Genomic DNA, 27541 nt, shown 5'->3' on the forward strand with positions numbered 1-27541 from the left:
AAAGAACTTAAATTGTAAATTCAGTGCTCAACTGTCTCAGTTTACTTGATAGCTCTTTAGTCAAGGAAGCGTGAAATGGAATGTTTTATTCATTATCATATTCATTCACTAATTTTCACTCTTTGTTTTTACTGGGAAAAACAATCTCTTGATTAATCAAATAACGAATGGAGTTGTAAGTGAAGCGTGAAGAAAGGTGTTTTCCTGTAGAGACGTATTCAAGGTAGTCGTGCCTTGTTGACGGACGCATTAACGAAATACGAGACTAGTTGAGATCAATCAAAGTATTCACGGCTCTCGCCGTTTGCATCGCGTTGAGCCCTAAACTTAGGTAAGTTGTTTTCATAACAAACTGTCGCATTGCCTGTCTAGTGCCGCCTTATCAAGGTGGCTGCTCTGTTAGATTGGAATGACCTGCAATGATCTATAATGATCCAGGCTATATTTCCAGGATAACATAAAATAAAATTTTATGGACGTTTGCCTAGGTAGTACACACAATTACAACAGTTGCCTCACATACATAAATATTTCCCAAAAATGCACAGATTTGGCAGTACGCCGACTATTAGATCAAATTTTTGTCGAAACTTCGATGCACTGCTTTTGCGGTCTCTCACTACAGTCGTTTTATTTCACCGATTTCTAACTTGCCTTTCTGTTTTTTAACTCCTTGTTAATTAAACGAATACGATGCTCCATTTTTAGGGCAATTTCCCTTTGAACAAACTCTTTTGAACCTTTTGAGAATAGCAGCTTCTAAAAGTTACTCTGAGCAGTTAAATTCATCCTTTCTAACGATTGTAACGTTTGGAAGCTATATAGTGTAGAAGCAATTAAAGTCAGATTTAAATGCGTAGACAAAGTGTTGTACAATTAGATAACATCTTACCAGGTGTGGCCGAGAAGCAATTTGTTTTCTATTTCTTCAGTTATAAACGGAGTGAACACGAACAGAAATAGAACTTTCAAATAAGTAAAACAGATGTTTGATTAAAAGACCCATAGATGATTTTTGACAGCTCTAATAAATGGGAAAAGTTTCTGCATGGGTCAATTTGGCCTCCAGCTATCTGTAAAGCTACATGCAAATTTTCCACGTTCCTTTTAAGCCGAAATGAGTTAATTTCGGAACTACTGAAGTGGGTACGCCTATAAATAAATGAGCAATAAAGGGCTCTCTCTTAATTGTAGAGCATTTCTCGACAACTATTTGTTTTCGCCATAGGGAGTTTTACACACTGCGACCTCATTGGAGTCCTCAGTCAGTGAAATCAGCCGTGATGGCAAAAGCCTGTTTACTTACAGCCATCGTTTTGCATCTAGTCACAGTCATTCAAGGTACGTCCATATGAAACAAGCATTTAAAGGAAGATGAACTTTTACTTATGACAAAGGCTAACCATTTGTAAATCATTTCATGGAACTGTTAATAAGAAAAGATTGGTTCCTTTCAACTTCAATACGGAGCAAGCTTGGTAAAAAGACTGAGCATAAGGGGGTTGGTTTATGTACTAGAAGTTTAACAAATTAAGCAATTCTCGTCCCGACTTTTCACGGTTACTTTACAGTCAAATTTATGTTAGCTTTATCAGGATTTAATCCACATTTTTAAAACGTACCTGAAAATAAAATAAATTTATCAAATCCAGAGAAGCATTTATCTGCAGACAATAGAGCTTCTCGGTACAGCTCATTCATTCGGGTTGCTTGAATGGAAACCTTCCGTTCAATATTATACATTCTTCTAAGATTACTGAAAGTTTCTTTCCCGACATAATTTATATTATCTATTTTGGGATATTTATGGTCGAACTCAGTGTAATTTACTTAGTAACGTTTGGGAAACAAAGGCGTGTAAAGAACGTTTTCAAGACAGGAAAGTAACAGCAACCGTTGAAACAAGTTCGAATGCATAGATAGGAAACTATAACTTCTTAGTCTTGGAGGGCTCCATCATTTTGAAAAACTGAATGACTAAACGTCAGCGTCTGTAAGAATGAGACATGTACATTTTGTTCTTGAGTGACAATCATGTTTTTTTTCAACAACCAGGTAACAACAAGTGCTCTGAACCATGCTTGATATACAGTGCAGGATCTAAAATTAACGCAATCGAGCTAAATACCTCCAAAACAGCTACCATTGTACCCAACCTTCAACAAGCAGCTGCCCTTGATGTCCATGTTAGCGAGAAAACAATCTACTGGAGTGATATCAACTTACGCGTCATCACACGAATGAACATGTCTAGTGGAAAAATTGAAGAGGTTATTACAGACGATCTCGGAACTGTGTACGGCCTTGCTGTGGAATGGGAAAGTCACGTAATGTACTGGTCAGACTACAGTAACGGCTGGATAGAAGTTGCTTCACTGGACGGTTCCCAAAGGAAGTTACTCTTCATGGAGGAGGTTAACAGGCCACGGGGAATAGCACTGCACCCAAAGAAAGGGTAGGTAATACTGCCAGACGGCGGCATTTTATCTTACTTTGCAGTGTACTGTGTTTCAAATTAAACTAACTGGACAAGCACTCTTTTGCTGTTGCTACTTGAACTATTATTTTTCTCCCTTAGGTGGATGTTTTGGGCAGATTGGGGATCCCCACCTAGAATCGAACGGGCAAGTCTAGCTGGCGTAAATCAAACTACACTAGTTGATCTAAGCAGTTCTTCGCAGTACTGGCCAAATGCGGTCTTCGTGGACTATACTGAAGATCGCGTCTACTGGATTGACTCCTACGATGACGTGATTGATTCCACTGACTTAAATGGGCAGAATAGGCAATTGCTCTCTGGAGACATTCACCCTTCACAAAACATGAATCCCTTTGACTTCACAGTCTATAGCGACACACTTTACTGGAGCGACTGGAATACTGACAGTATTGAGAGACTCAATTGGACTTCAGCGGATTACATAGGAAGACTTGTCAGTGTGAAATCCAACCAGCCTTTTGGCATCGCCTTACTTGACCAGTCACGACAACCATCTTACGCAGGTAATGTAAAGCGACCTCCACTTACATTATTTAAGCCTGACGACATGACATTTTCTGTTGTTTCTTACCTCTTCTGAGGGAGAACTTCATATGATCTGACCTCAGATTAAATGGGCAATAAGATGCGTTAAAACCTTGTTTGCACGTTTTTGCAAGTGAATATGTATTGGTTCATTGTGACGCTGCATGAACGAAGAGTTTTTGTGTTTGAACAAAGAGTTTCATGAACGATGACCAAAGAGTTTCTGGGTTTACTAATGCATTTGTGTATATATGAAGCTTCTCAAGCAGCTTCAAGCAGTGATCTTTAAACCCTGTGGTCCTACCTCTGGTGGGCTCAACGTTCTTTTGGTCCCTTACAGAAAGTTCAACAATATTATCTATAATTTCTATCCTCCGGTTGCTAAAATTTTCAATCCTTATTTTTGTTGTCTATAATCTGGTGTCACATGATCACAATTAGCCCTTTCGGGTTATTCTTAAGTAAACTCCTTTGAACTCGATCCTTGACTCACTTCTTGTATTGTTTTTGGCTACAAATCATTGAGCTTCAACTTAAAATGGTCAATTTTCTGGTAATGCTTCAGTAATTTTAGTTTATCGACCACTTTGATCCCAGAAGCACAAACAGTAGTTTGATGGTTCGGCATTGAGTTCAAAATTACCAAAGCCTAAATTTTTGACGGTTGTCAGTTGCAATCCGTCATAATCCCAGTCAAATAATAATAATAATAATAATAATAATAATAATAATAATAATAATGACCGTCGTAGTGTCCCTTTAAACGCCCTTGTAGCGTTTCCATTTCTAATTGCCTTTAGGATTCTCCTTCTCTTTAGAACACCATTATTATGAGGTCTCGTACATTTTGAAGGTAATTTCGTGAGTCAAAAAATGGCTCAAAAGATCGTGGGTATTGACAATATTATATTACAGTGCTCAGGTTTTCTTTAATGCCCAATATTCCCATATTCGACTTATAAGTGAGATAACAACGTGAAAACGTAAGATTCCTTCTGGTAGGATCATGATAGGTGTAGGATTCTATCTCAAATAGGCTTAACGCTATTCAGAACGGGATTTTTCTGGTACCGGGGGTGGTGCTTTTGAGGTCCCCCTCCCGTAGCTCTTTAAGTGTTGAGGCTATGAAAATGAAACTTGAAGAAATTTATAGCACATCCAAAAATATTAGAAATATAGAAATATGGAAAGAGAAGTAGGAAATGATCATTTTAGAACAGCCCGCCATCTTGGATCGCAAGATTTTTCCAGCGGACTCAAACTTAGACAAACCCATCAAAAAATTTAGCTGAAAAGGTAAGGCTTCCACAAGAGTTTTTTTTTGGGGGGGGGGGGGGGGGGGGTGTAACGCTTTCGCAGTTACAGGCGATAGGCATGACCTTGTAAGACAAGCCAGCTTACAATAAATTATAAATTGCAGGACTATCATATAGCTATTACTAAAAGAAACAAAGCTGTTGTTGCTGCTATTCTTACGGACCTTTTAAAGATTTGAAGGAACGCTTAAAAATGGTTCAGTTGCCACGTAATTTGATCCATAACCCGTATTCAGTAAAGTGATTTTACCATTCCCGTGAAATAGTTAGTAAACAGTTACATACTATTAGACACTAATTCCATTGTTTTCTTTCGTTAGTTTTGGCTATTTTTGACTAATTGTTAATGATGTTTCTTCACATGTTATATCAAACTCTCTATCACGTAATTTGATCTAATCTTAATCGAGTCATAAAGTTCAGTTACATTTTAGGAAACCAGCAATGCAAAGTAAACAATGGAGGCTGCAGTCACTTATGTCTTTTGACGCCTGATGGATTTTCGTGTGCCTGTCCGGATGGTTTGCTATTGTTATCGGATGGAAAAAACTGTCAAACAGGTAAAATCGTTTTGTTTTCATCAATTTATCATTCGCCTTTAATTTAAACTTTGCTTTTCTTTAGACGTGACGAATACGCTGCTCCATATATTTCATATCCTCGACATGGATCCCTTTCTATTTGCATTATTCTTTTATTTATTCACAGTGCCCCCAATTAGCACAACAGTGCTAAATACATTTTCCATACAAGGGACTACCCCCCCCCCCCCCCTCCGGGATTTACGCTAAGGAAAAGTGAAAAATGAAGGCTTTAGCTCTTGCTATATCACAGTCATCCGTATCTATTTTTGAAAGGACACCATTTCCTTCATCTCTAAATCTATTTCCACCAGTATCCTTAAAGCCACGTCAATGCATTATTAGATTTTATTTGCTATCATTAATCACTTAGGCCCGGTTTAAACGTCGCATTTTACATGCGCTGAATCAAATACTAATTTTAGTCGACTCGAATGAATAAGTTCGGCTGATTTGATTTAAACGTCGCATTTTTTGCCGAATAAAATTGCTGAGTGCGAGCGACGTGTTCATTCCCGGCTGACTCCGCTCCAAGTTTCCCACCAATGCGGCTGACAATGATAAGGAGCACATTTTGCGTTAAGATCATTGATACTTTTAAACCACCATCCGAGCAAACAGAATGGGGCGATTTATAATGCACATGGCAGTGCATTACCTCTTAAACTCTGGTTTTCATTTCACCCTCCTGTTCAAATTCAAGTTCATAGACCTCGCTCTCCATCTTCTACATAACTTTGCTAAAGAGAAGTAAGAACCACCGCACACACTATCATACTCAACAGTCGCCATATTACTTTCCTGCTCCGCATGTCATGTAACACAGAGCGGTTTTTGCTTGAAGGCCTAAACTTAAGTTTAATTGGTGTTGCATAACTACATTACACGATCGGAGCGAAGCAAGAACCCCACATACTGGTGTCTGCAACCGCCTTCCTTCTACATGATACATCTCCTGCTGCATCTGTCGCCAAAAATTCCCTTCAGCTTGTTGTGCGCATGTCATGCAGCACAAAACTTTGGAGTTATGGGTAAAATATAATTTAACATAATTTATGAATTAGATTCGGCCCATGTAAAATGCGGCGTTTAAATCAACTGTCGAACTTCAGTCGTATATTCGACTGGATCAGTCGAATATTCGACTGAACTTGCATTCAATTGAAATAGGTCGCACTTAATTGATTAAAACGTCGCATTTTACATGTAGTTAATACAGCAATTAGATTCGGTGCATGTAAAATGCGACGTTTAAACCGGGCCTTACTTCAATTTCAGATTTCTCAAAATTTCTTCTCTTTGCCGAGGGACGCAGCCTGAAGCAGCTGCCATTGAATTATAGCACAACTCCTTTTAGAATTCCTATTACTAAGGAAAATATCTCAAGTCCCACAGCCCTGGACTACAACTTTATTGACCGAAAAGTCTACTGGACAGACACGGATCTGGACACAATCTCCCGCGCGTTTCTGAACGGATCCAAACTGGAAACCATAGTCTCAGCTCGACTCGAGACACCTTATGGACTTGCTGTCGACTCATTTGGCCAAAACATATACTGGACGGACAGCAGTGAACGACTGATTGAGGTTGCATCCTTGAATGGACTATATCGAAGCGTCCTTGTTAGAGAAAACTTGCAAAGTCCAAAAGATATTGTCCTGGACGTTACGAGAGGGTATGAAAGTTCTATAATCTGATTCAATGTTGTTAGTCTGTGAGGAAGCAAAATATTCTGAATAAGCTATCGATCCTCACGCGAAAACAAATCGCCAACAAGTTTATATTACATTAGAAGTGAGTAGATCACTGAAATTCTAATTATATTTGACACTCTTCTTAAGGGTAACCAATTACAGCGCGGTATCTGTTTTGCTAAGCGAGTCATTTTAAAAATGAAAATAGGCAACTTGTGATGCATATGTTGAGTTCGGTTGTTTTAATAAACATAAAACAGGTTTCCGTATTTTAAACTTATTAAGGCTAAAGTATAATTTAAACATTTTGTTGCCGTAAAAATATCTGCCTTAGTCTTTTCATCGATAAAATACGAGTCCTTGACTTTAGATCTGAGAGCCCGCTTAATATGGACACCCTAATAATTAGGACACTTTGGCATGTCCCCTTGGTGTCCGTATTAAGGGGTTCCACTGAATTCGCCTTTGCCACGATTTTTTCTCGTCAATAATGATGTACTTTTACTACGTAAAGGCTAGAAACCACTGAAACTCTACAAATTAAATAGGTCGTTTATAACAGGTAGTTTTTGACAGAAAATAATGGGATTTCTCGGCATAACTTTACACTTTTGAGATTTGGTTGTCATTTGGTTGGTACTGTTATGATTCCGTCACTGTGTAGGTGACAAGGTTCTTTGAAAAGACAAAATCATATATTGGTTTTTAACAAGGCTTTTCGCCATTTGGCAAAGTGGTTTTGATAGTTTTGCTTTGTGTAGTTAATATACTATACATTTTTTTAAAATTCAGATTCATGTATTGGACTGACTGGATCTCTCGGAACTACAATTCGAAAATAGAAAAAGCGGACATGGATGGTGGCAACAGAACAGTGGTTGTTCAATTCGGAACTGACTACAGATTCTCTTTTCTTAGTGGCCTTGCACTGGATGTAACAAAGAACTGGCTTTATTGGGGAGATTTTTATAATGATAAACTTGAAGTGTATGAGTTTTCTTCAAACAAAAGAAGAGAAATAATCTCCTCTCATCAGGAAGCTTATCTAAGTTATCCGTTTGGGCTGGCGCTTCATGAGAATCATCTTTTCTGGACTGACTGGTCTTATTATGGAGTGTACCGAGTGGATCGAAATACGGGGTTTAACGTAGAAAAAGTCCACTCTTCCCAATCTCGACCTATGTTAATTCGCGCCTATGACAAAGAGATTGACCTCATTCCAGGTATTTTTCAATTTGAGACTGACAATTGATAAATACCAGTAAAGCTCGGCTTCTCGAATATCTCTAACACTATCGCCATATCAGTTGGCTTGCGAAAGGCTGACGTGAGGTACATTTTTGTTACTTACCGATGCATCAGTAAGTCTAAAGAATGACCACAACGTAAAAGAACTTTGAGCAAAGGTACAATGGATTGAAAGAAGACTTTCTTAATGTCACAATATTATGTCATCCTTACGCAAGACTACCGCGCGAGAGCACTGGTTTTTTTCAGCGCTTCTTCCGCAGTCTTTTCTCGGCGCGCAAAATGAGAGCCGAAAAAACCGGATACTCTAGAACGCTCACACTAGATAGAAAGCATGCAAAATTTATGATCTTTCATATTTTTTTTTTCAGTCACAGACCAATGCAATCATAACAATGGGGGATGTAGTCAGCTTTGTCTGCTGACGCCTTTTGGAAGAAAGTGTTCATGCTCAGATGGTCTCGATCTTCGAGATGATGGACAAACTTGCGACGGTAATATTAAAGGAAATTAAGTATATATAATTTAACCGGGGAATAACCCACATACTTATCTGGAGAATTCTGGGTTTGACATGAAACGACATTTTATGTTCAAAATAGCACAACTATTAACCTACGTTGCGACCCTCCGCAGGTGATGAGCACGTTGCCGGACGTAGGGACACATTTTTGGCGCCAACTTAAAAGGTTGAAGCCACAAAACGTTTTATATTTTTCACTTCGAACAATCTGATACGGTCTTTGGAATTTTTTCGTAAATATTCAACGCTGTCTCTAACACCGTTTCCAACGAGAATAGTTGCCTGAAGTCGCCCTTTCTTGTTAACATACATTGACGTCTGGACTGTACGGCTTTTCTCGCCTGCTGAATCCTGATTGGTCAATTCAAATTTCAGACTCACCAGCCGCATGCAAGGCATATGATCGTTCAGTACACTTCATACCCGGACATTGTCAATCTCCACTTTATACCTGCGTTTATCCAGATAACATTTTCTATTTTATGTGAAATAACCTATTCCACACCCACGAAACGAAATATTACAACCTAACCTAACACAACACATTGCAAAGCATAACAGAAGCCTATTGTACCGTCCTGATTTCGTGTGATATCAGGTCATTGAAGCGATAAAGCTAAGTTTACGGCCAAAACTTGGTACGGTAAATATTAATGGTACCTTTTCTTGGGGTTCAGTGGAATATTACTGATATCAGGCTCGTTTGGTCTCACAATGAATCGGCATGGCTCAACCAAACTCGCCTGATATGCGCCGAATAGTACCAGAAAGGTACGATGAGGTATAATAGAACATAACGCCTTTCATACATTACATAATAAATTAGTAACTAAAATTAATAAATTGCCTGTTATTGATAGTACTAATGATTTGTCAAAGTTGCTGTGGATCCACGAGGCGATAGCTGAGTGGATCCGTAGACTACTTTGACAATGTTATGACGAAATTCACTGTCAAGAACAGGACAGATGCATAAGAAACTATTGTCGGCCATTTTAAATTATAGTGTTTCAAATAGCTATTATGGGATGCTTACGGGGTCAAATACATACCAATTTGCCAACTGAGCATCCCATAATAGCTATTTGAAATAATAGAATTCAAAATGGCCGCCGTATCGCCGAAAAGATCCATTGTCCGCTTTCGCTCGTTGTGTCGCATTAAATTGATGTGTCTGTCCGCTTATTAACAATGAAAATCAGCCAATGATCGCTCGAGAATTTCTGCAGTTATTTTAAAATTGACCATGGAGCCCGTTCCGCATTTTGTTTTTGTTCTTTTAAATGTTTTTCGTTAGTATATTAATAGGCTAAGTGACGTTCCTGCAAGCGCGGTCCATTAGCTTTCAATGACATTCATTAGCGTGTCACTTGCCACATCTGAAAATAGCATAATAAGCAGGTTCTTATCGCAAATTTGATTTTTCTTGCTCGTGAGAAAAGCCATACGGAAGTCTAATTGACTTACAACAGTTTACGAACGCGAATTTAATTCCAAGATATGTAGCGAGTATATTTCAAGGTGTGTGCACCCCGTCCGCCCTCTGTGCGCTCCGTCCGCACCGGCAAAACAAATAAGCCCAGTTTTCGAAACGGTTTTTGTCAAACACTTGCTCACCGCAAACGATGCTAGGCCCAATTAGCCACTCTACCCTCACGAGACTCGGAGTAATACTACCTGACTTTTAAAATACCAGCGATTATTGCCAAAACTTGAGATATATTATTATATCTCTCAGTTAGTACGCGCGCTGTGATTGGTCAATTTAGCGTGCCGTATTCTACTGTACGGCCCGCTAAACTTTAAAGCTGTTTTTGTTGCCAAAATGTTTCGTGATTTATCGGCAAGTGCTCTTAACTTTTTCTAGCAAGTAAAAGTTTAAAACTTTCTGTTGACTACAATCATGGACAAAAGTGTTGACACATTTAAGCAAAACAAACGCTTTCTATCAGCGTCCTTCCGGAATTTCAAAAAACATTTTTTTGTCGATAGCCAAGCCCCCCTCTCCCCCTTTTCAATGTGGAAATACGCTCCGTGGACACTGTCACGTGGCTAAAACATTGAAAAGGGGGGAGGGGGTCGAACTATGAAAATTGGGGATTGAAAAACCCACCCGTTCAACGAAACAGGTCTTTTTCGGGGAGTGTCTCAACTGCTTTTGTCCATAATTGTTGTTTAGCTGTCGAGGTGCGTCAGAAATTTGAAGCCGTTCCGTGTGAATAGAAATCGTTCTCGAACCCGTCAGACACACAGTAGCGATATAATAAAAATATTGCTAATCTCGTTTTCTCGGTCCGTACTATAATTTACGGATCCTCGTTTTTCCTCTTCGATTTATGGCCCGCGCGCTTCGCGCTTGGGCCATAAATAGATGGGGGAAAAACTTCATTATTACATGCAAATGTATTTTCCCAGTTCCTCCACAGTTCCTGCTGTTTGCGGATTACACAAATGGGAAGATCATGAAAGTTACTCCACAAAGCTCTGGATCTCTCGCTCCTTTGCCATTAAGTAATCTTAACCGTCCAGTTGCACTGGCGTATGATGACGTAGAACACAGAGTGTATTGGACAGATGTCTTAAGCAGGACCATCTCCCGATCATTTCTAAATGGGTCCTCACAAGAGGTTATCATTAACACAAAGCTCAAATCTCCAAATGGATTAGCAGTGGATATTGTTGGAAGAACTCTGTACTGGATCGATGAAAGCAGTAACAAGCTAGAGGTTTCCAAACTTGACGGTTCTTATCGGACAGCCCTTGTGACAAGTGATCTGTCTGGGCCGAGGGATATCATACTGGATGTCAATAAGGGGTTCGTATTATTATTTTATGTTAACGGCGTGTAGCATTATAACCGTCAATTTTTTTAATTGTAATGATCAAATTGGACACCTATACCATTTTCGCGTCAAGTAAATCGATGGCATTTATCACACCACGATCCTATTCATTAAAAGAACCATTCCCGCAAAGTCTGGATCCTATTTATCACTAAACGGACCATAACATCATCCGGCCAATGACTCCCTGAATTGTATCCCACTCAATCCAATCGTATATATTAATAAAAAAATATCGTTTCTGATTGGTTCTCCGTCGGCCTATTTATATATAAATTGGAGGGCAATGCGTAAGCATCCAATGGCTGGTTTTCATATGACGTCACTAAATTTTAAACTGTAAAACTATTGATCTTCCTGAGATTTTACTTTAATGATGTATAAGAGCAGCTGAAAACTAATATTCGTACAAATTTTCGCTCCGAATGGGTTCTTGATTTTGTGAGTCACTACGCTTGAATTTCTAAACTTTTGCGTGACGCGGCATTTACATGACGGCCTAGAGAGCTGCCATGATGGTTAAAAAAAGTGACTTATTTAGGGGAATTTGGCTATCTGAACAGTTCATGTCTTAGAAAAAGTATTATTTTAATGTTTTAGAGTTTCTCGAGGGATAAATTCACGCTTTTGTAGCAAAACTCAGTGACAGATGTTTCTGTTGGTTTCCGGCCGCCATGTTGGTGCCCATACGGATGGGCACCAGCATGGCGTCTCCATACAAATCTCTACAAATTTAGTAAAAAATTTCTCCGCATATCTTGCGTAAGAAAAATTGCTGTGACCAGAATCTTGGCGAGCGTCTTTGCATATTTACCTTCTTTCATTTCCCAGATTCTGGACTTTATCTATTGAACGGTTTTGATTTTTATTTTGGTCTATTTTGAATGGCGTGACACTGAAAACCAGCGATTAAACGTTCTCGTTTCTGGCTACGACTATCGCATGCAACATGACTACAAAAAGTAGTAACTTGGACATTTACGCGCTCACGATTCTGACGCGACACTCGTGAGCACATTAGAGGTCTAATTTAGATGAAAGAATTCATGTCGCATGAATATCACGTGTGAAAGTTGTCTAAATAGACCATGATAAAGTCGAGCTGGAAATCCGAGAACTGACTTTATAGAAAATGTGATGGTAGATGGGGGCCGCACCAGCCAACCTACCGACTGAGCTACAAGGCCAGATGAAAGCAGGACTATTTCTAGCATGCAAAATTTATACAAAGTTAACTCTATTATTTTTAGTTCGTGTCATGTTAGTGCTGCGTAACTTTAAAATTATACCTTGCTTATGCCATCCGCGGTGACCTCATGGTTAGTGCGCTCGTCTCCGGATCGAGCGGTCCGGATTCAAGCTCTGGCCGGGGACATTGCGTTGTGTTCTTGGGAAAGACACTTTACTCTCACAGTGCCTCTCTCCACCCAGGCGTATAAACGTAATGCTGGGGGTGGCCCTGCGGCGGATTAGCATCCCATCCAGGGGACTAGAAATACTCCTACTCGTTTCATGATACAGAAACCGGGATAAGCTCCGGCCTGATGGGCCACTTGCCTCGTGTGCAGACTTAACCGTACCTATACAGCTATGCCATCCACCTATATGTTGAGTTGAACTGAAAGTTTAAACCAAAAATGGGGGCAGAAGATTTAATAAAAAAAAAACATGTTTTTCAGTTCCTTTGTCAAAGTAGTTGTAAATTGTAATTGTAAACAAATAGTTTTGTGTTGGTTGTCCTCAATAATTGCACGAAATAATTTAATAGCGGAGCTCCGGCGCCCCAAAGGGCCGCCAGGCTCTTTGCTCATAGAAACACATGAATCGTTTTTCTCATGGTAAAAATGGCTAGCGGTATTACTCGTGGGGGTGTACGCACGACGACAGCAGGGACGACGACGACGTCACACAACGTGGTGGCCATACTCCAGCTAATAGGACATGCGGCCTCAGTTAACAGCATACATCTTTGATATTGGACATCCATTTTATGGTCAGTTGACACCTGTCAAAAAACGGTATCCGCTGACCAGTATCACGTGGCCATATTGCGGGCTCAAGTTTTGAGCTTTGAAATTAAACGCTGAACAGGTACCGGCTTTTCGGATTAAAAGTTAACTGAAGTATACCTTTTTTTTTGTATAAATATGTTTTTCATAGTTTATGTTTTGTGTAATTTGAAATTATTCAAACTCAGATGGCCAAACGATGTAAGCAGAAAACCTTATCGCCAAGTTAAAAAAAAAATCAAATCAAAATTCTCACTTATCCTGGGTTAGCTCAATCATGCGTTGAAAAACCCGGCCCAGGAGCTCCGCTTTTAGGCTTGGCCCAATCTACACATTAAAACTGTATTTTCAAATACTTTCACGTCGAATTTTGTAGTTTTTTTCGTGCTGGTAGATTCAGATTTCAGATTTTTATTGTTTTACACTATTTACAAAAATTATAACTTTAACAGTATTTACAGAAATTACATTAATTAAAAAGAGAAAAGAAAAATAACAGTAAATAGCCAAAATGAAATGTGCTCAGTGACCAAAGTAGCATAGGCTTTTGTGTTGGTCACTGACACGTACAAACAATTGACACAAAAATTATATTAATATCAAAAAAGGTACAAAAGGAAAAAAAAATATATAAGAACAATAAACGCGTCAAAGGATGGCAGAACGTAGATAAGCTATATGCAGAATATAAGCAGGCTATACAGAAGATATAGATTACTTCATGGAAAGTGCGCATGTACGGTATTTACGCACGAGTTGTTGACGTATCAGAAAACGAACAAGTGAATTTTTTGATACAAAAACGAGTGCGTAAATGCCGTACAAAGCACTTTCCATGCCGTAACTTTTCTTATTTTATACTTACTGAGATTTTCGCCCTCAACCAGATTTTCAACCTTCACTCGGCAGAACAAATTTCAAGTTATGTTTTTATTCCGTCTGAGTGCAAGCACTTTGTCGCTTCTTCAAAAACCTAGTGTAAATATTTTCGTACAGAATGTTTACCTGGTCATCAGTCAACGCTTCAGCTGCGTTTGATTTGTTTCCCTTGCCTTGCATTGCCTTGCAAGTCGTTTTTCCCCAGTCCTTTTGTTCTGCTGTCCCTGGATGTACTCTTTAATGGGTTTATCTAAAGCGATAAACCTGTTCGAACTTTCCGCCATTGTCTGTGGTTTATAGCTAATTTGCGAGAAAACTGGAGTAAAGTTCTGGAAACTCTACAAACTTCTGTGAATGAAGATTGAAGAGGCGCCAACAACAACGTGAACGCGTTGCGAACTGACTGATTCATTTTGACAGCTGATCTCTGATTGGATGAAATCCTTTTCCCACTTGTGAGAAAGTCGTTTCGCGATTGTGATTGGATGAAGAAATTTCCATATGAGTGTTTCATGTGCGATCGATTCTACGCGGAAACCTCAGTAAGTATGAAATGAAGTAGGATTAATTGTCGGGGACAGCTGTTTTAAAACAAATGGCCCCGCAAGAACTTGACAAGGTCCTGAGTATTGAGTCCTACGCCGAGGTGACAAAAAGAAACGAGCTGGACTCCCTTAAAATCATGGGATTGAGCGGTATTTAAAAGAAAAAAACGTACTATCCACTGGGCATCGTGCACTCGAGGGAGTTTCTCAACTCAAAAGAAATCGATCGCACAATTACACAGGATATGCACCTCCAAATTCCTTCTCCATAGACAATGAAAAGTCTCAGCCTCAACCGCAGAAGAAAGGAAGGCCTTCCATAATTGATTCAGGCGACGAGAATTGAACTTTTATAACTGAAATAGACTATTTTCGTTCTGACTTCAGAACTGCTTGTTTCTCTGTCATGTTCGAATGAGTTTTCGCCAAATGACATCGTTTTGCATACTAAATGAGACGTAAAGACGTTTCCGGTTCCGCCTTTTTTAATAAACCGGCCACTGGAACAATACACCAAAATCTAAAATTTAAGGCGACAAAAATTGTGCGATTTCAAAATGGATGTAATAAAGTGGCAATTGAACTTCGTGTTGTGCAATTTTGGTCTGAAATCATACTTTTGATTTCAAATCTAATTATATAGCACTCAGTTAATCCAGTATTGTCAGCACAGCTATTATCCTTTAATTTCTGAAAACTGTCCAATTTGGGATTTAATTTGGACAGTTTTCAATAAGGACTTTGAGTAAAAACGCAGAAACTGTCCAATTTGGGAAAAAATAGGACAGTTTGTCTCAACCAATGTAATTAAGCTATTAACCTTCCGGAGATTATCGAAGGCCACACGAAACCTTCCGAAGACTTCCGAAGATCACCCGAACAGGTCCGAAGATTTCTGAATATCACCCGAACATCTCCGTAGATTTCCAAAGATCACTTGAGTACTTCCGCAGATCGCCCGAACACTTCCGAAGATTTCCGAAGATCATCCGAACACTTCCCAGGATTTCCGAAGACTTGTGACAATCTCCGGCGATCTCCGAAGGTCACCGGATATTTCGAAGCTTTCCCAAGTTTCGGAAGATCGAGGGCCCAGTCTGTTTTTGTTCAGAGACAGTTACTCTAGTTTTCCTTGCAAAGCTGTATTACCTCACGACCTATATAATTAATAAGTAGCAGGACTACATGCTTGTCAAATTTGGAAATAATTGGATTGAAAAAATTCCTCTGACAGCAAAATTGGGCTTGGCCTGCGGCCTCGTCCAATTTTGGCTGTCCTCGGAATTTTTTTCATGCAATTATTTTCAAATTGGACAGCATGTAGTCCTATTACATATACGAACTCGCGCTGCGCGCTCGTTCGATTTTGAAATCACGCGTATGATTTCAGACCAAACTGCACTCCACTCAGTTCAATTACCATTATAAATGCAGATAAATGTCAGTATAATTTTCGGCAAATAGAAGCTAGTTTTTCAGATGGAAGCCGTTAACAGTTAGTGGCTAGCGATGTGCTGCTATTCTGGTATTTCTGGGCTTAGTACAGGTTCATTAAACTTGATTTGGTCGCGCTAGGAAAATTTTGCTTTCATTTTGGTGGCGTACTTGGTAGCGTAGTTGATTACGTCAATCTAAACCCTAGCGCGCGCGTGTTGATTAAACCAAGCCTTGCATGATGCGCGGAATGTGTGCTCCTAACAAAAGTAGGCAACGTCCTTAAAAGCGGACAGGATTTGCAATTTGATCCTCCCATGTGGTGGTTTTATATGTATTTTTGGAGATTTCCTAGTTTTGTTTGGTCAGTTCATTTGGTTTGGTGAAATGCATATAGTTAGGTGAATTTCTTTTAAGGTTATTGGTGAAGGACTCGTAAAGCTACGGCAAAAAATAATATTCAAACTACCCTTTATCGTGAATGTTAAATTAACTTGAACAACACACGTCTTTGAAAATTTTTCCCGTCTCCGGCTTTTAAATGCATTTCTTTGCGTTATTCTTGATGATAATCAACCTTAAACGAATTTTCTCGAACATTTCTATCCATCTTGTGTTTTTATAGCGAACAGGATTTCCTAGTTCATTTGACACTCGCACGATGTAATTTGGAGATATCTTCGTTTTGTTTGTGTAACACATTCGGCTTGATGAAATGCTCATTGGTTTTTGTGTTGAATAAATGATTAGTATTTTATGTGAGCTCGGCTTTTTAGGCTTGGCTAAATCTGTATATGTTACGTCAAAAGAAAATAAAAACATAGCGATGATGATAAAGTTCAAAACATTACAGATTAAAACATTATAAAGAATTCTTAAATCTGTTTTCATTTTCGCTTTAAAAAAATAATAGAAAGAATTAAATAACATTATAATGAGCAATCTTGGTGGGCTAAAGCAGCCACCTTCGTCACTTTTGTGTATTTTTATGTCCTCCTGAAATAAATTCGAAAAAGATAAATGGAAACATTTTTTTAGCTAATTTTGTTATTTTTTGGTAGAATGATGTACTGGTCAAGCCAGAACTACTATTCTAAAATTGAGAAAGCTGAAATGACAGGCAAAGAGCGTGTTGTCCTTTTGAGTTCATGGAACCTGTACCCAAACGGCCTTACTCTTGACCACGAACAAAACCGCCTGTATTGGGTAGATGGCAGCTACCACAAACTAGAGTACCTGGACCTGAACCTTAATATCAGAGTGACCTTGATAAGTTCTTACTACCTCTTACCTTATCCTTTTGGACTGGCACTTCTTGGAGATCACTTGTATTGGACTGATAGGCACCTGGGAACTGTTTATCGAGCCAATAAGACTGGTGGCGACGTCACAAAGTTTGTAGTCAACATTGGCCAGCTCAGGGATATTCATGGCTATAACCTGAGTGAGCATTCAACCCTTGGTAAGCGGGAGGATGCTCTGCTACGTCGGGAACTCTTCAGTTTGTCAAGAACTAGTCTGTTTGTCAGCCCAGGTTGACGTCCGTCTTGAAACCTGTTCAGATTGATCGTTTTCGAAATTCTAGTAGCAGGAAGGAAAGTTTCTGTGAATTCCCCCTTTCGTCTTGCTCGCAGCACTAATTTGCTTTCGAAGATCATATTTAGAGAATGATAATAATAACTAACACCTTCATAAGGCAAAGAATATCTTGTTGGTATTTGATTTGTTTTTACCCTTCTGCCCCAAAGCCAGTCTCCGCTTCTGTGCTGGTTGACGATAAAGGCTATTAGCTATTTATGGACAACCTGTGATTCTTGATTCTTGACGATTCTTGGGGCTATTTTCAACCTAGAGTGATATCTTATTGGTTTGCAGCAAAAATGCCGTATCAGTTCTGATCTCGCCATCTTGGTTCTACCGCGTTGATTTTCGTCAGCTTTCTTTGACTTCTAAAGATTCCAGTAATGCAACGCTGGAAGCTCTAACAAAAACAGAGATTAATAACAAAAACGGTAAACCTCCGCCTCTGTCGGTGAAGCACTAAAATCGCGCTGAGATAAAATTTGGAACATGTAGTCATAACGTTTCTAAGAAGTACTAATTGTGATTTTGAGACGGCAATACCATATTTTATACCGAGCCAATAAGAATAAAGGAAAGCCGTTGTATATTCGACGTTATTACATCCAACCGTCCCATCATGCACCGAGCGTATGTGGCATTGATTGTGTTGGTATTTTCTTGGTATGCACACTTGTCTAAAGGCTCGTGTATATACCGAGAAAATACAAGTGACTCGAGGATATTCCAATGTATACCACTAGAAAGTGTTGCGTAACTAGGATATATTGGCGACTAGTTGGAGAATAACATATTTTATTTTTTTCGCAAACATCTGAGCGGGCCGGAATCCTAAATCCTCGAATTTGATTGGCTAATCATACGCACGTGAGCGGTCCAGCTTTTTACGATACGGCCTACGGGCAAGATTTTTTTCCCGCCGCCTAAATTTAGCTCCTAAAAGTTAGCGGTAATCGACAATCTTTTGCCTTTTTTACACATCCATCGACAATTAGTCAACGCAAGTTTATCTCTGTGTACTTTAAGATGGCAAGGAAAGTCACTGTAAGTAAATTCAATTGAGTGTTTTAAAGCTGTGAGAGTTTGCTTAATTGTTTGTAGCTTGGCGCTGTGATGGCGCGTAATCCTGTGTTTCTCTCGCCGTAAAATTTGAGTCAATTTCAGTCGAGTTTACCTCTCTGATCGTTGCTGTATTTAGGAGAATTTCTGTGGAATACACTCAACGAATTCCTCGCTTTCTGCTATTCAATTTACGGTAGAAAAGTGACTAAGTGATTTTAAAAGCAACGACTGACAGAAATTGTTTTTGTAGTAAAACTTCAAACTTCGCACGAAATTTCACAACGCAAAAACGATTTTGGAGAACTTAACTGGTGAAATAAATGCAACTAACACAAAGTAGTTCGAAAAAATCTGTTTTTTAATACATCTTTCTTTGCCTACTATCTGAGTTACTCGCTCGTCGCCGAGATTTTTTAAAAATCGTTAGTAGACGGCGCGCAAGCCGATTCAATGCCAAGAGTTGCGTAAACAAACCCATTTGTAATCTGTAAAACCAATTTAATACAGAAAAAAAATAAAAAATAAACATATTATTTGCCGGCTTACGGTCGGTCCGTGTGGTGAAAAAACTGTGACCTCGGGCTTGAAAATGCTGCCCGAGGCCTGCGGCCTCGGGCAGCATTTTCAAGACCGAGGTCACAGTTTTTCACCTCCCAGCCAACAAATAACATATATCTCTTACTGGGCGGAGTTGCGTAGCGACAGTGCCTAATTCGAAGATCAATTTTAACCCTTTGTCAAACAAAATTATGGAAGATTTGTTACGTTAAAATGTGATATGTATCGAACTAAGCATTTTTTCGTGTTTCAGACCGCTATCCTTGTCAGCTAAATAATAGTGGGTGCAGTCATTTGTGTTTAATATCTTCGGCCGGAAGTAAATGCGTCTGCCCCAACCACCTTACTCTGCGAGAAAATGGGAGAACCTGTTATCATAAAGGTACGGTTGGACTGGTTAGTGATACTCGTACTGTGGCAGTCTTGTATTCGCATTTAAGGTGACTAAAAATAGGTTCCAGCACTTTCCAATTATGTTTGATTATAATGGGTCATTATAATCACTCTTTGTCAAATGATTCTGCAATCATGGCATCAAAAAAACTGTCCAATCATTGGTGAACAAGCTGTTATCATTTTCGTGACACCATAGAGTACCATAGCAACGGTATAACCTACCAAAAACACCTTTAATTAGAGCTTTAAAGGCATAAAATTAAAAAAAACGGCACGGTGAATGTTTAAGCAGGTTACACTGTTGCTATGCTGACCTATTGTGTCACGAAAATGACAACGACTTGTTCACCAGTGATTGTGCAGTTTTTTGATACCATTATTGTTGTATCAATTGATAAAGAGTGGTTATAATGACCCATCAAAATTTAAGTCTTGGAAAGTGCTGGAAACTGTTTTGAGTCACGTTAAGCCGCGTTGAAGACAGTATAAACTTTCTTGTGCCGTTTTTTACCCACAGGTGTTTTCAACATCAACACCTATCCCATAATACTTGTCGCAGACAACCACAACAATTATTTCAAGCATCACCTCTCAATTTTAGTTCGTTATTGAGTTTTTCTCCCATGTTTGTGAGCCGTCGAGACTAAATTCCTATTTTCCCACAATTTTGAGTAAGTTTCAAGCGTAAGACGTTAATTGCTTTTTTTGTTTTTTCAGATTTTCAGAAATTCCTGTTGTTTGCCGAAGGCAGTAAATCTGAAATATTCATATTTCCTTTGGATGGTTCCAGCCCAGAGGCCAAACCTCTACCAATAGAGCTAGACATGTATCAGCCGGTTGCACTTGATCTCGACATTACAGAAAACAGAATTTACTGGACAGACACTTACCTGAACACAATCTCGAGGGTGTTTATCAATGGATCATCACCTGAAGTTATCGTTTCTGAGGAGGTTTATAATTCCTATGGTCTTGCTGTTGATCCACTGGGCAGAAATATCTACTGGACTGACACTTCTGCAAACAAGATTGAGGTCAGTAGAATGGATGGAACAATGAGGAAGACGCTGATACACCAGGACCTGGATAATCCGAGAGATATCATTCTTGATCCCAGTAAAGGGTAAATAGAACATTCTCATTATAACCGTTTACTTCAAGCTCAGAAGCAACAGCACTGTGACTGGTCTATTGTTGCGAACATAAGATTGTTGTTTGCGTCGGTAGATGGCCTTCTTTGCTAATTATGAATTTAAAGATGGTAAATAAACCATTAAGTGAGTTATGGGTTGTTCTCAAATTGTTCTACAGCTTAATGTACTGGTGTGAAGTGGGTTCAATGCACAAGATTGAAGTCGCAAACATGGATGGAGATGATAGACATGTACTGGTTAGAAGAGGACTGTATTATCCAAACGGCCTTACACTAGATGACACAAACAATAGACTTTACTGGGTGGATTCATCGTTGGATACCTTAGAATACTACGACTTGGCACGTCATACAATAACAACTTTGTTAGACCGAAATTCTGTCTTGTCATATCCGTTCGGTTTGACGTCAACTGATGATCACTTATACTGGACCGATTGGAACAGGGACGCAGTTTATCAGGCTGACAAGGAAACAGCTTTAAATACAACGGTTCTCGTCAGTGGTTTAAGCCAACCTATGGATATACATGCATATGACAGAAATCAAACTCTTCCAGGTATAAAAACTTAAACCTCAAAACTTTTATCAGCTCGGTTTAAAATAGTAAGCAACAATAGCAGCACTTTTACACTGAAGGTGAAAAACCAATTTGGACGTGAACCTATATTTTCACTTTTTAATTTACTTTTCCCACACGATTATTTATTATCACTTTAAATCTCTTTGCAACAACCAGAAAAGGCATATGTAGGAAGTGCAGCGTTAGTAGAGCTGCTTTTTGTTCGAAACTTTAAAACAAAAAAGGATCGTCTTCAATCCGGAATCACATTAAAGAGCAACATGGAACGGTCCCAAGTGACATATATCGTGATTTTAAGATCTTGAGAGAGTGCCAAAGTAAATTCGACTGCCTAATCTACGAAATGTTCTTTATAAAGGAGCTTAAACCAAATTTGAACAAACAGTCAGATTCAATCCGTGCAAAGTTATTTATATAGGTTTTTTTATAGTATTTTATAATTTTAACACTTACATTTTAGCACTTGTATTTACATATTTTATGGTTGGACGTTCTCACGCCCTAATTTGTACTTATATATGTATATTTCATTCGCGTTTTCTACAACTTGAAAATGATCTCAGAGAGATCAAAACGTCATTTTTTATCGCTAGTTTTTATTCTGAAATGTGTTTCAAAAAAACTACTTATATTTATATTGTGTTTGTAAATTTACAAATTAAAAACAAACAAACGAACAAAAAAAATAACCAGAAAAGGCTATGATACTGCAGTTCAAAGAGCTTTGATCAGTTTAACAGTCAATTTGATTCCTAATTTTGATTAAGTTTTCCTGTTTCGTTAAAGCATGGGCAAAGCAAAAGAGAAAGCAAACTTCGATATGATTATAATACATATGCGACGCCCGGCCAACAAGCTTTCATTGAGGGTACATGGCCCAACTGCAATAACACATTAGTTGAAGCATAGTAAATTTGCAGTAAATCATGCGATTACATTATATTACCTGTCACAATGTCCTGAACACGTCAATGAGAGTCTACTCAGGAGTCTCCTGAGCCCAGCTAAATATCTCTTCCACTTTAGATCATCCTTGTGCCTTGTCCCATGGTGGTTGTTCGCATCTTTGCCTTCTACGACCACAAGGATATCGTTGCTCCTGTCCAGGTAACCTATCTCTGTCCGAAGATGGAAAGACTTGTGTTCATTCATCCGGTAAGTCAGGATAATCACTGTCCATGACTATTCAATTTTGGAGCTAATTACGACAATTCAATGTCATGAAGAATGATATAAATGCTAAGTAACTGAGGGCAATTGCCAAAACGGCAAGCTTTGGATACGGTCGCTCAGCCTAGCTTACCTCTGAATGCGTTCCATAATTAGTTTTTCTGCGCTCTGGAGTTTCCTTCAGCTAAATGATTAACAAAATTCAGTATTTGCTTTTCTTGGGTGCAATGCCGCTGGTAATATTTCAAAAGTTAGTGAAATATCACTGGCAGTATCTATCGTTAACTACACCAAAAGCCAGGGCCGGGTTATTCCAAAACCGGTTAACACTAAACCAGGATTTAAAATTAACCGAAGAATTACTTTTTCTTGAACAAATATGTTTTTCACTGCTTATGTTTGTGAAGTTTGAGATTATTCTAACTCAAAACTGAAGGACAAACAGTATAAACAGAAAAACTCGCACGTCGTGGAAAGTTTTAGAAGTCGTTCAACAATCGAGGATAAATCATAAGTAGCCAACAACACTATAGAAATCATGCACAGCTATAAAAGTTTACGATATACCTTCAATAACTCCGTCATGAAAACTGATCGACCAGTATTGTTTCTTTGGGCCCATGTTTACAGCGTGCGATTTCCTCGGCTTCGTTGAATCTTTTCTTTCTAAAACTCTCCACGAGAAGCCTCTCGCTGGATGGAACAAGCAACTACGACATTCGATGAGGAAAACCACCTCATGTACTAAGAAGACAAAGTCACCCGTCACGTCTGGACCTCCATTTTTCTGGCCAATCAGCGGGAAAAAAATCAAACGCTTCTGGAACTAGTTCAGTGAGAGAAAGCACCCAGGGGCTTCCAGCTCTTAATGTGAAATTTCGTCCTAAAATATCGCGTCTTCTGGACTAGCTGCCCCTGGGTCTCCGAGGACGCGATATGAAAAATTTGTGCCAAAACTTGTCCCAATGGTGGAACCTGGGATTCTTCAAACTCTTTCTTGTAATTTCTAGGATATTAAATCACTAATTGTTTGGGGAAAAACAAGTATTTTTACAGAGGCGTATACCTATTAACAGCAGTAAGAATAATGCCCTACCCTACCCTACCCTGCCATACCGTTATCCCATATGATACAATACAATACAATACAACACAATACAATACAATACTTAACAAATAGATTCCATGTTGCCGTGCGTCTGTTCAGTAATAGATCACAGATGACGTCAAAATGTGGTAAGAACAAAAAAGTGGCACACGAGGCGATAGCCGCGTGTGTCATTGATGTTCTTACCACATTTTGACGTCATCTGTGATCTATTACTGAACAGACGCACCGCAACATTGAATCTATTTGTTTTATATAATAACGAAACAAACTAGTACAGATAAAGCTTCTTTTAATTCAAAATCTTCCAACATAACTCGAAAGCCAGCCTTTGCCCATTTTGGCGAACGCGAAAAAAAAAACATTTGACGTAATCTATTGTCTATACAAAATGAAGCAATCTCATTGGTTGCTATTCACAGCAAAGAATTGTGATTGGTCCAGGAAAATCACGCCACTGTCAAACTTGACTCGAGCGTCGCGTCTAGTGGAATGGAAACTTACAGCGAAAGCAGAATTAAGCTGCGAAATCTACAAATCTTAAAGAAAATGTTGAAAAGTCAAGTCGGTTTTTGTCATCAGAGCGGCCCTGTGAGCCGAAAAGCTTGGATGTTGCCTTGAATATTGCAGGAGTTGGAAAAATACGCTCGGAAAACTTGCGGTTTTGGTTAACCTGGAGGCCATTCGATTCGAGTTTTGAATGAAAGAAGCGTTAGTGATGGTGGAAATTTGAGTCCTCGGTGATTGGTGATTCTCAAATCAGTTTGAAATAAAGTCGGAGACACCTTTTAGCTACAATGCAGTTGGCCGTGAGCTGTAGTGAGCTATACTTTGCTCGCTGCTGTGCCCTGAAACGGACTGGAACATTCGCATCGGAAAGCAAGGTTATGTGTTTATTTTAACTGATTTTGAGAAGTGATTTTGATGTTTCATTCCTGACATTAATCAGTGTGTCAACAATTATTTTGAGACTGAGAAAAGTTGAATTTTGTCAATAAATTAATGTCATAAACATTTTGTTTATTGGGTTTGTTAAATTCGAGATAAAGCAATGGTTCTAAGCTTACCAAGAACAATTTTGCGTTTAGTTTAGTCTCGCTCGACTGTCGACTGAGACTGCTCGAGTATTTTTTCTGAGTCATTTTCTAAAAAAGAAACGGCTTTATCTTTCTCCTTCCTGCTAGACTATGCTTCTCGTACCTGCTCAATGCCTCGACAAGACTTTTTTGCGCCTTATCTTTTGCCCAGTCATGTGAAACATTATCTAAATTCTCAAAACTTTCCGCCATTTCAAAACACAGAGGGAAAAACTTTGTAATGATGCCGTCAATCGTGCGTCTGTCCTCTAATAGATCATAGACGAGAACCAATCAAAATGCGAGAATAACTTGGGTTGTTATATAAAATACAATACAATGCAATACAATACAGCACAACACAACACAACACAACACATCACAACACAACACAACACAACACAACACAACGCAACGCAACGCAACGCAGCGCAATGCAATGCAATACAATACAACAAAAAAACGGTGAGGGTTATAAGTTACAAATTTGTGGGGTCGTGGAGAAAGATAATTTAAAAAGATAAGTAATCTGCGTATATGCAAAGTTGATTCTGTGATAGAGGTTTGCATTTTTACTTTTTAAGATTTCCAGAAATTCATACTGTTCGCCGATGGCTATTACAGTCAAGCAGGAATATTTCTTCTCTCTTTGGATAATTTCAACTCGGAGGCCATACCTGTACCAATAGAGCTAGACATAGATCGGCCGGTTGCACTTGATCTGGACATTACAGAAAATAGAATTTACTGGACAGACACCTACCTGAACACAATCTCGAGAGTGTTTATCAATGGATCATCTCCTGAAGTTATCGTTTCTGAGGATGTTTATAATTCCTACGGTCTTGCTGTTGATCCACTGGGCAGAAATATCTACTAGACTGACACTTCTGCAAACAAAATTGAGGTCAGTAGAATGGATGGAACAATGAGGAAGACGCTGATACACCAGGACCTGGATAATCCAAGAGATATCATTCTTGATCTCAGAAACGGGTAAATATAATCAGGACTTGAGAACGAGGCTTTGTGCGACACTGCATTTTTCGAAAAATTTTTTTGTTTGGGATCTCAAATTATGGCATGAAAAATACGCCTTTCTTGCTCGAAAGTCCGGCAGAGGTCATAAAAAAGCGGGAGTTTCGGAAATGGTGAGGGTATTTATCTGGTTAAACTCCAATTTAACCTCTATCTCGCTATTGAAGATGGAAACAACCGCCTACGCTAAAGGAAGTAAATGTACAAGCTGTAAGCACTGACGTTCCGTAATTATAATCCGTAGAAAATACATTTTCCTGATCAAGGTTCGCTAAGACGATGGACGCAACCAAAAGACAAAGCCATTTATTTAACGAGTTTGTGTGTTATTGAAAGGCGCAGTAAACTTGGAATACTGGCTATAGCAAATAACGACTTTCTGTAAAAAAACCATTATTCGGCACTTCCGTCGTTAAAAACCACGAGGTTCACATAAGGTTTTGCGATCTTAGCTTTTTTCCTATTCACTGGGACTTCTTGACATTCCACACAATTGATTTGAAGGAATTTCAAGTGTCAGGGTATTCTGGATTATAAAACGGCGTTAAGCGATTCAAATATGAATATTTCAGATTTACTGCCTTCGGCGAGCAACAGGATTTTCTGAAAATCTGGAAAAACAAAAAGACAATTAACGTCTTACACAAAATTGTGGAAAAATAGGAATTTAGTCTTAAAGATTCGCAAATATGGAAGAAAAACTCAATAATAAACTAAAATTGAATGGTCATAGCTTGAAAGGTTTGTTGTGGTTGTCTGTGACAAGTATTATGGGATAGGTCTTGATGTTGAAAACAGCGTGTGGGTAAAAACGGCACAAGAAAGTTTATGCTATCTTCAAAGCGGTTTAAGGTGGCTCAAAACAGTTTCCACCGCTTTCCAGTATCGCAGTACCGGTGCAGTATCGTGTACAGGTGCACCGGTGCACCGGTATAGCAGAGGTTATGGATTCGAATCCGGTTCAGGCCTGAAGTTTTTTTGAGGCTTTAATTTCACAACTGCTTAAGTTGTGTACATAACTGCGATGATCATTGGCGTCTTCACATCTTTCTCCGCAGTTCAAAAATATATGATCTTTAACCTATTCACTGGCGTTATAAATTCAATTAATAATCAATATCGCACTCTTGTTTTGCGCGAGTCAAATTTAAGCTGAAATTTCTTCATCAAGCAATAAAACCTCATATACGTTTTTATTGCTTACAATTATTGAAACAAATAGAAACAATAAGTTATTCGCTTTTCGATCGTCTCATTTTTGTTCTTCCAAAATCCATTTTATAGGTCGATGTACTGGTGCAACCATGGAGTCAACCACAAGATTGAAGTCGCTAACATGGATGGAGATGATAGAAGAGTACTAGTAACAAGAGGATTGTATTATCCAAACGGTCTTACACTAGATGACACAAACAACAGACTTTACTGGGTGGATTCATATTACGATGCCTTGGAATACTACGACTTACAACGTCATACAATAACAACTTTGTTACACCGTGATTATATCTTTTCATATCCATTTGGTTTGACCTCCCTTGATGATTATTTATACTGGACAGATTGGAACAGACATGCAGTTTATCAGGCGGACAAGAGAACAGCTTCAAATTCAAAGATTCTTGTCAATGGTTTGATACAACCGATGGATATACACGCATATGACAGAAACAAAACTCTTCCAGGTAAAAATTAACTCACACACAATACTTTACA

General features: G+C 38.9%; 1 protein-coding gene across 1 annotated transcript; it reads left to right on the forward strand.

Annotated features, from left to right (window-relative positions):
- The first annotated feature begins 122 nt into the window (after positions 1-122).
- LOC110061252 (low-density lipoprotein receptor-related protein 4-like) lies at positions 123-27242 on the forward strand. The gene is made up of 16 exons (XM_089275182.1): positions 123-331; positions 1229-1341; positions 2056-2455; positions 2579-3003; positions 4776-4901; positions 6201-6600; positions 7412-7842; positions 8239-8361; positions 10806-11205; positions 17162-17562; positions 19555-19683; positions 20415-20820; positions 21009-21409; positions 22460-22588; positions 25372-25783; positions 27110-27242. Exons 2-15 carry the CDS (start codon positions 1284-1286, stop codon positions 25665-25667), a joined length of 4125 nt encoding a protein of 1374 aa, XP_089131308.1. The 5' UTR covers positions 123-331; positions 1229-1283; the 3' UTR covers positions 25668-25783; positions 27110-27242.
- Positions 27243-27541: the final 299 nt, after the last annotated feature.

The sequence above is a fragment of the Orbicella faveolata genome, unplaced genomic scaffold (assembly GCF_042242905.1).
Source record: "Orbicella faveolata isolate gen_17 unplaced genomic scaffold, um_ofav_v1 contig_36, whole genome shotgun sequence".
NCBI classification, from domain to species: domain Eukaryota; kingdom Metazoa; phylum Cnidaria; class Anthozoa; order Scleractinia; family Merulinidae; genus Orbicella; species Orbicella faveolata.